Source organism: Thunnus albacares, chromosome 9 (genome assembly GCF_914725855.1).
Source record: "Thunnus albacares chromosome 9, fThuAlb1.1, whole genome shotgun sequence".
Classification (NCBI taxonomy): domain Eukaryota; kingdom Metazoa; phylum Chordata; class Actinopteri; order Scombriformes; family Scombridae; genus Thunnus; species Thunnus albacares.
The window spans coordinates 16,144,763-16,156,702 of record NC_058114.1 but is presented as its reverse complement, the minus strand read 5'-3'; the positions used below and the strand labels follow the sequence as shown (position 1 = coordinate 16,156,702).

At 42.4% G+C, this 11,940-nt stretch overlaps 1 protein-coding gene across 2 annotated transcripts in view; it reads left to right on the top strand.

Annotated features, from left to right (window-relative positions):
* Positions 1-2,718: 2,718 nt before the first annotated feature.
* Positions 2,719-11,940, top strand: part of tsc22d2 (TSC22 domain family 2) — a 39,862-nt gene continuing 30,640 nt past the window's right edge. The window contains exon 1 of one of the 2 annotated variants that reach the window (XM_044360901.1): positions 2,719-5,021. In XM_044360901.1, the coding sequence (XP_044216836.1) occupies positions 3,388-5,021 (1,634 nt within the window). In that variant the 5' untranslated portion in view covers positions 2,719-3,387. The remainder of the gene's footprint in view (positions 5,022-11,940) is intronic. The other variant, XM_044360902.1, reaches the window with a different exon arrangement.

Below are 11,940 nucleotides of genomic sequence, written 5' to 3'. Positions count from 1 at the left end.
AATAGCTTGTTAAGAGGTGTGTCACAGGCTCCTACCCAACCTCCTTCTTCAAACATCTGTAGTTTCTGTCAAAATTGCGAATATTTCTGCCCTCATATTTCTGCCCCTGTCCTTTAGATGTAGGTAAACTGGTAGTCATGCTTTAGTGTGTTTGCTACTGGTGTTGGGGCTTCCCAGGAATTACAATTCCTTGAGAATCTTACGGAACATTACAATCACAATATGAAGCAAAATCTAGCAATGTGAGGCTTTTCTCTTTCTTCAAAAATTGGAATCGGCTTGTGTGTAAAATGAACAAATTCAACTGAGTGAAGGTGCAGATCTCAAACATCTTTAGGCTTTGGACCTGTGATCTCAGAGAGATCAAGTCCAAGTCAAGTCCAACAAGTCCAGCAAGATCTATGAGATTGTATGCAGGAGAAAACTTCTCAAGAAAAAAACAAACAAACTTCTCAACAAATTTCTCAAGGAATACATTTGTGTTGTGTAAATTGTCCTCTAAAGTCAAAACACATACCATAATGGAAGAAAATACTGTCCAAATTCTGAAATGCTGTTAATATTAAATGTCAAGAGTGTATTTCTCATATATTGAATGTGTTTTGTTTTGTGATTTTTACCCTTAGGGGTCACCATAGCCATGGGCCATATGTATAAAGTATTTCCTGCTTCCTGGGCAAGACTGGATGTGAACGCTGGCCACCAGCCAAATATCACTGCTCTGTACTGGAAATTCTGTCCATATTACTCACTGGTTTGGCAGATGCCAAGCCTGTGCTGAACCAGTGTTTTATGTTATTTTAACTTTAGTATAAACTTTGAGGAGTTACTAGTTGAAGAATCTGATGAATCCTGACTTTATTTGACCCTGTGATCAAAGGTGTTAAAGAACAGGTTCTCAATTTTTCAAGTGTGTCTTAAAAAAACCATCAGGTGCCCAAGTAAACATTGAAACAGGTTTTTTTTTTTGCCATAATCATTCCTCCTGTTCATAGTGGCCATTAGAAGATAATGAACTTACAATGTAAGTGATAGGGACCAAAATCCACAAGCCTCCCTCTGTGCAAAAAAGTCTGAAGCTAATATGAAGCTTCAGTCATCCAGCTTAGTCAAATAAAATTGATATCTTTCAATGTTACAGTTTTTTTAGTGCCAAAGTCCCTATTTTTGTCACTATACTTCCACTGCAGCTCAGAAGGGAAACACTGTCTGAGGAAACACAAAGAGGGAATTTGATGCTAAAAAGACTGTAAATGTGGCAGATATCAACTTGATATGACTAGCTCAGACTGCTGAGGCCTCATATACGCTTCAGATAAACTTTTAAATGCATTTTTGCCCAAAATGACTGTGTGGACACACTGTGGATTTTGGCCCCCATCACTTACATTGAAAGTTAATTTGAAAGGATCTTTTAATAGGTAGTATGAACAAGAGGAATGATATCAACAAGGAAAACCTCTTTTACTGTACATATGAACACCTGACTGTGATTTTAATACACACCTATCCTTTCATGTCTTCCAGCCCTGTCAGTCTATCTTTAAGTGACAGTGACAACGAAAGTGCTGGGTGTGCTGGGTGTGCTGGTGTCAAGTCATTTTTGTGTGTTATGTATTACAAGTTTATATGTAAGATTTGAATGATTCAGCCCGCCAAACCGGCGTTTTAGTTTAGCTGAGTTTCGTAATTACCTTCTTGAGTCATGTTGTTTGTTTTGTAATTAGTGTGACTTGGTAACACAGCAAGTTCTTAGTACTCTATATATCTATTAACAAACTAAGTAATTGCTGAATACATCAGCTTTGTGCTCGGGGCTCGGTAGGCTAAAATAACATGCACCTTATTGATCAAATTGATAACACACCCTTATTAGTTTCACTGTAACACACACAGAAGCTTGTACATTCATAAAGACTTCTTCCTGCACTCATGACTGAGTGATTCATTCACAAACAATTCCTGCCATGACTCAGTTGATTTGAGGCACTGGTGGCTTTTGGCTGAACATTTATATAAAATAAATGTTTCAGACTTAAATCCTGGATGGAAACTGATTTTGTAACACAGTTCATCTTTTTTGTGTTTTTTTATTTCTTTATTGAAACAAGTATACAAGTTTACAGCACTTATGTAAACAACTTGAGTTTATAACCACAAACACGCCACGGGGACTAAATGTTATAATGATAAATAAATAAATAAATAAATATTTTGTAAATCGTTTTGTTTGTACATTCAGATACTGAAGAAATGTATTGTCTGATAAGGACAGTCAGCTCTGAAAAGTTTGGCTTTTTACTTAAGTCAAAAATAGTAAGCAAAATTAATTAAATAGAACAGGGAGCAGAGATTCCTGTCATATTCAGTGAATCCAAACAATACATTTTTATAAAAAAAGTGAGAGTAGATACAATCAGCGATAAATCGTGACAACTTACTCACATGGTTGTTTTGTATGTGTGCCAAAAAACTAAAATCTGTCTTCAGTATACATCCGTAATCTAAAAAGGTTATTTTCCGCTTCTACCTTGTTAACCGGAAGTGACGGCGACGGCAGAAATATATATATTTTAGTAAAACAAAAAATAATGTAGCTATTTTAGAATCGTTGACATCTAAACAACTAAACAAAACGTAAGCAATATAAAAAAATAAAATAGTGACGCCGTTGATTTGTAAAAATATTTTTGCGATTACAGAAAACTAGCTTGACCTCCTTACCCAGGATGCACTTCGCTCTTGCCATCTTGTCGAGTGGTAGAAGAAGAGCGGCAGGCAGGAGCTAGCTGCCCGTTAGCTCTCTGCCTCTGTGGTTAAGGCTAGCTGCTATTAGCAGCTGCCAAAAAGTGAGCTGTCCACACGGCGAGAGGCTCAACTTCACCGACTTTGAGACGTTTTTCTCTGTCTGCCGCTGGATTATACACTCATGGATTTGTTTACACCGTGATGTCTCACATACTGGTAGGGGAAACTAGCTAACAGCTAGTCGGCAAGAAATATATCTAAAGCAGTGAGAGGGAGAGCAGCGGGCTGAGAGACCGGGCCCGCCTCACACTAAAGTACCGGTGGCAGCTGCTGAACAAGAACTTTCACAAGGGCCTGGTTGCAACTCTGCTGCCGGGACACAAGGAAGGCCGGAGGGGGAGAGCAGCTTTCGTCCCCGGTGCTGTGACCGGACACCGCGGGGCGTTTTCGGAGGGTCTGTCCTCTGGTTGAGACACTTTTCTCCGACAAGTGAGAGGAAAAGGAACGGTATGGAAATTGTCCTGCGAAGGTACGTGTCTGTATCACATCCCGCAGCTGTGAATTACTGAAGACATTAGTCCCAACGCTTTTCGCTTCATCTGGGGATAGACAAGACTTGACGCAGATAAGTCAGTCAACATGTCGAAAATGCCAGCGAAGAAGAAAAGTTGTTTCCAAATCACGAGTGTCACGCAGGCTCAGGTGGCGGCCAGCAGCATCACCGACGACACCGAGAGCCTGGATGACCCGGACGAGTCCCGAACAGAGGACGTGTCGTCGGAAATATTTGACGTTTCTCGGACTGACTTGGGCGTGTGTGACAGGAGTTCATCCGAGGAAACCTTAAATAACGTAGGGGAGCCACAGGAGGGCCAGCCATCCGTGACAGCTCCCGTCAATGGGGGGCTCTCTTATAAAAGTATAGGCACTGGTCGTGTCACCCCACATAATTTAGGAGGAAGTGTGCCTGTGCCAGCTGCAGCTCAATCCTTTGTTCCAAGCTCGGCCACCCATCCGTTAACAGTCACCAATACGGTTCCTGCCGCCACTGTCTCTACCAGTGTGGCTCACACAACTCCTGTGAGCACCAGCTGTAGTTCCCGTTTCAGGGTCATTAAACTTGACCATGGCACTGGAGAGCCCTTCAGAAGAGGGAGGTGGACATGCACAGAGTTCTATGAGAGAGACTCGGATTCAAATGTTAACCGGACTGTGGATAGCATAAAACCAACTGTAACCCTTGATCACAGTACAGACAGGGACAGTGGTCTTGGGGCCACCAGTAACTCTGTGATGACTACCAGTGCTTTTTCCTCACAGGCTTTGGAGAGCACTGCAGACAGTGGCTACTCAGTTGCACACCCCACCCACCCCCACTCCTCAGAGCCTCTGCAGCAAGGCTACAGCTTGGCCCCTCAGATAGGGAGCGGAGCAAGTGCCTTCCAGCCCACAGGGTATACAACTAAAGCATCACAGCAACCCCAACAGGCTCAGGTCAATATGCAGCCTGTTGCCCCCCAAACCTTCGTCTCTAACAGCCTCAATGGTGTGCACCAAGGTGCCATGCAGCAGAAGTCTGCCATCATGCCTCCTGCCACGCAAGCCCAGCAGTTTGCCTATCCTACTCATCCCGCCGGCCTCTCGGCTGGCCAGCCAGACTATCGTCAGCAACACTTTGGCTCAAGCACTCAGAACCTTCCCATGACATCTCTCTCTGTTGGTCCTCCCGCCAGCCAGGGCCCCTCACCTCTAATCAACCCTGCTGGTCCAGGAGCCCAGGGGCTGGGTGGGGAGGCAGCCTCTGCCCAGGGCCTCCTGCTGCACAAGGGCAATGCACCAGCCATGGCTACCATTCATCCAGGAAGTGGCCAACAGCAGCCTGTCAAGCAGACTCAGCCTTCAGGAGGATTAGGCATTGTCCCTGCACCTTCCGTCACCACCACCACATCCCACAGCAGTGTCCAGAACGTGCCTGCCACAGTGCCCAGTACCACGAACACCCCTCCGGGTGTGCCAAGTCAGGCACCTGGCACAGGAGGAATTGTCCAGCCCCAAGGAGCTCACGGAGGGGCCACCACAGGCTTTCCCTCTGGCTTCATTAACCAGGCAGAAGATAGTAGGCAGAAGTCTGATGCCCTACCTCAGCCCAGTGTCGGTGTGGTGCCAGGGAAAGATGGTGTGAAGCCTTTCATCACAGAGGGCCTCAACCTGCCCACTCCTGCTGTCAACAGCCTGTTTGGCATCCATATTACCATGGATGGGGATGAGGACAGGTAAGAGAGGATATAATGTGAAAAAAAATCTCTGTGAAATGAATCTACACCCATGAATATTGCTTACTGTTTGTTTTTGTTCAACTGTGGGAAATTGGTAATGAAATAACGCATTATGGATGTCTGATTGCCTCAGACTTTCAGGAAAAGAAATCTGAGGTGTTAACCTGGAGCAGCACTGACAGATTGGAGGAGGTATTAAGTGTGTATCTGGACGTTTGCCCTCATATCAAACATTCTTGTTGCATTCTGCAACAGTGTGGTCATGTTTCACACTTCACACACACAAGGAGAATGGCTCTCCTTTCACCACTGCCAAAATTAGGCACAATATAACTGGAAGTATTAGGTTGTACTTAAGGAGCAATAAAACAAAATTCACATTTTTCTTAGTTCTGTTGAAAAAGTAGACTGGGAGGAAGGTGGGATTAGTGAGGTAGTGAGCCAATGAAAACTGGCAGAGACGGGAGGAGTTTTCTGTCTGTCATTAGCAGGCAACCCACAAAACACTGGATAGGAACTTGCCTCTTTAGACACCCACAGCCCCTCCCTCAAGCCTCTATTCAACCATACTGGCTGTTTGGGTTTAGGGGGGTGTTAACAAGCGCTTGGATAAGTTACAACATACGCAGTAGCTGTGTTTTGTAGCTGAGAAGGGACTAACTCCCTAAACGTGGGCGGCTGGTTTTTATTCCTTTGTCTGTCTAGGAGAGATGGTTAGTATACTCACCACGTGATCCCAGCCTGCCCTCCCAGCTCTAAAACCTTGTAAATACCGACCCTTTTCTTGCCTACAGTATTCTTCTAACATACACACTGCAGCTATTTTTAGGGTCTGTCAGATGGCTCTTGCATAGTTTGAGCTGAAGTGTTGCCACTCTTTGCAATTCCAAGCAAGCAGAAGAGAGTTGAAGAGGTGATGTCTAAGCCAAGAATGACCTAGATGAGAGCAGGAGTCCACACACACACACACACACACACACACACACACGTGCACAGTCTGTCCTTTATTTATGTAGGCCTCAGTGTTTATCAGTGTGCTCTGTTCTGTTCTCCAGTGCTTATTAAGAAAGGTGCCGCCAAAGGAGGAGGTGTGTGTGTTTTAGGAGGTTGAGGCCTGATTTATATTGCCCATAGTTCAGATATTCCTGAAGCTAATCATTGTTTACCAAGTGACTTCATCCCAGCAGCATAACACATGGATTGATAATGTGCAGAGGGCAGAAACAGTGTGTGTTGTCCCTGATTTCATGAGAGGAACAGCAAGTGCTTGTTTCCTAGTTATTCCTGTGTGTGTGTGTGTGTGTGTGTGTATGTGTGTGTGTGTGTGTGTGTGTGTGTGAGTGTGAGAGAGAGAGAGAGAGATAAAGGGGGGAGTGACATCACCGGCTGTCTGTGTAGCTATGGTGATGCTGGCGACAGGACAGGACGTGTCAGGGAGGTAGAGAAGACAGACAGATGGGCACACATCCACACACCTACGATACACACACACACACACACCTGTGGCAATGATAGCAGACACGTAAGCCGCTGTGTGTGTGTGTGTGTGTGTGTGTGTGTGTGTGTGTGTGTGTGTGTGTGTGTGTATGTGGCAGTGATGACGTTGCCAGACTGAATCAGCAGGACGATGTCTGCCTTATGCGCTGACTCTCATACTCAAGTCTTCATTAGGTCTGCCCATGATGTCCATGTTAACACATCAGCTTAACTAAGTATTGACTTGTTACTGATCTGTGAGGGTTTTAAGCTGCTACTTCTTGTTCTTTTCACACTTCCTAATTTTCCATGAGATGGTAAATGCCCTACAAACCTGGCTTAATATATTTATTTTCTAGAAACATTACATATTGGTGACTGAATAGACACAAAATGATAATAACATTATTATTATTATAATTTATTTTAGTTATTATAGTTATATTTGTTATTTAGTTTAACACTCAAAAACTCAACTAACCTGCTTTCATCAGGACCGGTGTGCTTTTTTCAGGTTTGATTGACAGTAATAACCCACCAATAGACATCAGATTCTGATTCATATGTAGTTAAATCTTGATTGATGCATAGAAGTACGTGACATTATGTTTTTTCAACTGAGCCCTTCCCACTTCACTATTAGGTTAGAAGAGCACAGACAAAAATAGAAGTACCAAAAACTCATGTGAAACAACCAAAAGTGTTCTAACTTTGGCAGAAAATGTGTTCATTAAATCGTTTACGGTAAAAAAAAAAAAAACTTACATTGTGCAAGTCCAGTTATTTAACTATGCAAGCTTTAAAAATGGGAGAATAATTTCCTGAACGATTTTATCCTGAGGCTTTTGTGCTTTTTCCAAACTTTTGTGCAAAAAATCAGCATGCTCGTTAACTATAAACCAACCATATTGGATAATAATTGTGAGTTGTAGCACATAATGGAAACTTTCCTACTGAACATGGATAAAACCCCGTCTTCTGAACTCTTAATCTAAGTAAGGAGAGTAATTGCAGTGGTAATAATAGTGGTAGTTGCACTGTTAATCTTTTCCTCAAATATTCCCTTTCCAAGTACCGATATGCACCAAACACATTGACAAAACTCCCAGCAAATGATTTACAATTTTCAAAGTATTCACCTTCTGCATATATCAATACTACAAATATCCCTTTCTACCTTAATAGGCTTAAACGCAGTATTTCAGTATTACAGTATTTCTGTCGTTATTGTTGCTTTTCACAAAACAATCTATGTGGATTATTGCTGCTGTATGCACATGTATACAGTACACACTCACGTGTTGAATTTTACCATACCACTTTGGTTAACCTCTAATCTTGCTGTTTTGAGTGAGGTTATGGGGCCGAAAGGCAAAGGCATAATTTTAAGTATCACCAGTTGTAATTAAAATACCTTCTTAACTCATAACTTTCTTGTAAATCTCAATGAGAAGCAAATAAACAAACAAAAAAACATATTTTAAAGAACACACCCCAATATAACAGGACACAGATTTTTCAGACTTTCTCCTCCTGTCAGAGGTGCATTGTTCTGTGCAGAGGCTCAGCCTCATAGAGGAATCTGTTCCAAGTTTCATTGTTTGGTTCTGTTTTGAATTAGAGTGCATCACAAAAGTGGAACAAAGCATTGTGGGGGTGGAGTGTGAGATGAGAATGATTTCCCCCTCAGCTTGGAATGGTTAGCATCTCCGCTCAGCATGCTGCAGCTCTGCCAAATAAAGCGATGAAGATGCCCCTGGGACAAATTGGTTTCCTTCAATAGGAGCACGTGACCTTTAAGAATATCTCCCAGGACAGACCACCCTCCCCTCTACAGTCTCAATTAGAAATGTTAATTATTTAGACACATTTTGTGAAGCTGCAGAACATTGGTAGCTTAACTGTACCGTAGAGAGAAATGCAGTAAATTCTGGAAGACAATTAAATGTATATAATTTAATTTTATGGCGAAGGAGGCACAATAACTGGCCTGAAATCAAATAGACTATTGACTGTTTACGTGGATGTAAATGCGGATATAAATGAATCATTGATCACTGATGAATTGTGTACATCCCAGTTACGTAATCTGTTCACTTTCATTTCATGTGTTTTTGCTGGAAAAGATGAATGATATATTATGAGTCACATGAGAGGTAAGAGATGTTGTGTACCATTTGTATATATTGAGTCATACTGCTCTATTTGTATCAGCTCAAATGACACCGAGGACCATCCACAATTTGTAGTTCAGTCACTTCTTTCTGAAGATGCACTAGTTGAAGTAAGAGCCCTGACGGTGCCCTGTAGTAACAGAATTGTTAGCTGGACCAGCCACAGACCAGCCCTATATCTGCGGTTGTCAGTGAGTGATTAAGGGATGGAGTTACATCATTGGTCGGCTGGCCAAGTGTTGGAGTTTCCCCATTGGTTCTTGCGCTTTCATAATGAATTGGCACGAGATGATGGAAGCAGAGGACAGCAGTATGACACAGAGTGACTGTGTTTCTGCTCTGAGCTTTGACACTCTCAGTTCTGGTGTTAAATGCAGTGAAGTTGGCTAAACTCCTGTTTAATCAGACGTGTACCAGCGTCCCTACCATGTCCTCCTCTACCGTACAGTGTGATCGACTCTCTGGCTGACAGCGCTGTCAGCAGCTGGCAGGAGAGACGCTCCGCGGCTCATGTAGGCTCAGTTTAGTGTGGGGTGGCTGCTCTGCAGGTGCGCTTGATTTGACTGTAACTGCAGTTACCAGGTGGAGATAAGCCACCTTAATTTCAAATCAAGCATCCCAAGATATGAGTGGAAAGTATTGTTCTTGCAACTGCATTTATAACCTTTTTTTTTTTTTTTTTTTTGACTCAAACGTAGCTTAACCATGTAATGTAATATGCTACTTCAGTACACTTTACCAGCAAATATTACTGAGACCACTACAAAAATTGCAGATGAAATAATAATATCCAGGAATTCACATTTTAGACACAACCACTGACTATCCCTGTAACAAATTGGCCACAATTTCACACATTGACACACATACACAGTTCAGCCATGTACTAAGTTTTGACCTAGTTTTGAAATCTTTTCCTTGATTCATTTGGATAGTGGTATGCACCCCCATTTCACCGCCTTTTTACAATAAACTCTTGCTGTTATTTGACTATTCCTCTGCTGGTTGCTCCTGTATACACTCCTGCACACCCTCCACCCTCCTCTATTCTCTGCAAAACAGCCTGACACTGTTGTTTGCTCTTTTTTTTTTTTTTTTTGAAGCAGTTCCAGTGGCCCAGGCTTACTGGGAAAATTTTTACTTTTTTCCAAGGCTAAAAATGTTGGTTACCCCAGAAGCCTCCAAAATGACATTTGTGACAGATTAATTACAGGTTTTGAGACTTTTTACATTGTCTGTAATGTTGTAGCAAGGAACTTGCACGGGTGAAGAGCAGCCTGCTGTTGGCCACCAAGGAGTAGGAAATGCAAGAGCCTGTGTAAAGCTTTTTGCTCCCATTCAATATGGGTATTTGAACCCACCACCATCTTGTCACAAGCATAGTTTTATAAACTTAAGGTTGTTTCCGCCGGGTTTAAAGACTGCCGCTCATATCAGCAAATATATATGCATATCAATAGCTGCCATATAATGTCACCATGCAATTGTGGAAACTCAAATATGCACAAGATTAATTTCACCTCACACACGCTGAATGTCACACAAAGTCGTAATCTGATTGGAAGCTTTTTGAAAGGTCAGCTGCGTAATTGGGTAAACGCTCCGACTTGGTGGAAATTGTGAGTTGTTCACCTGTGCAGCCACTCAAGCAGTCAGGGAAAACAATGGATCAAGAATGGGGGGGGGGAAATGGAAGAAATCGTACTACTGTTGGCTGACTTTAAAACAGCAGCCACCTAATATATAGTACGATAACCCTGGATTGACTTGAAGCTTAGTAGGAGCTTAGCAGTTATCTAGATGGTTAGCTCTTAATGGCTCTTAGCTGACTGTGTTGTGTCACCACAGTATCGTTTTACCTGTCAGCTCTGCAGGAGCAGATAGCTCCAAGGTATAAAAACTTTGTATATTTTGCTTTAAGTAATCTTCCTTTTTTACATGTATTTACATTCTAAGCACAGCAGGGAAATGCAGTGATATAATACTAGAGACTATCGTGGGAGTATTATGACATTGTCATGATTCGGCCCTAAATCTGAAGTAAATCTCACCACATTGTATTTTGCCTAGTTCCCTTGAGGATCAATTATACTCTTCTGCTCTCTCAGTGTCTTCATGATTTTATTTGTTTTCTGCCTCTCGAATTCCTTAAAACTTGAGTAGACTGTCGTAGCTCTTATTGCATGTCTAAAAAGTTATATTTTATTACACATCTTGCACATCTTCTGTCCCACACATTATCTCATCTTATTTTATACTTGGAGCATGTGAGAGACCCTTGGTATTTGTCTGAATGTTATTTGTTCAGTTAGACAGCCATCGGTTTTGACAGTGTTGACTTTGACAGTTGTGAAGTTTCATGTTTGACATAACTGGAGCGACAGTGAATTGTCAAAGGTTCATGATGTTATTGACGTGAGTTATTTCAGCAGCCACTAAACACATGACATTGTTTGGACAGAAATATATTAGGATTTTGATATGAGCTTAGGATAAAATAAGGAGCATGTATGATTTGCCAGCAGGGTCAAGAAGTAAAGTTCCACCTTATTTTATTGTAGAAGAGCCTACCTCCATTACTTGTTGTCTGAATGTTCACGTGTTCTGTAGTTGTACTGTTGCGCCTCCCTCCATTTTACCTCTTGGCAGTTTGACAGTTTAACACAAAGGGGGAGGGAGTGAGGACAGGGTGGGATGAAGAGTTTGGTTTGGGATGGGGCGTGTGTCTGTATGTTGGAGGTTGTAGTCAGGATGTATGGGGCTTTATTCCTGTCTTTATTCAAGAGCGTGGTCTTTCAATTTGAGAGCACGACTTATTGATCTCTCATTCAGATTTTGTATGTCTCCTCAAAACCCTGCCCTCGCACTCAAATAGCTCCTGCTTGTGTTTAGATTTGTTTTGCTTCTGCTCAAACTGTATGTTTGTAATGATATATTGTTGCTTGCACAGATTTCCTGCTCCAGCTTCAGCCCTTCTCCTCGCACTTGGGCTGCTTCTGTGCATCCATAAAACGTCTGCTCTTAGATTTCTGCTCTGCTCTCTGATCTCTTTTTTGTGTGCAATAAACCTGTCAAAATCCCCCAACCAATAGAATGCTAGGTGTAGTGTTGACCAGTGAAATGATCCCTGTCTCCTTGCGGGTGCGTTCACTTTACTTCTTTGAGTGTCCTGCATGGGCGTTTACTCTTTAACCGGGTTCATCCACTCCCGCCCTCCAGGGCTTTATTATTTCTACTTCCCTTGCTTTCTTTACGACTTTTGGAAT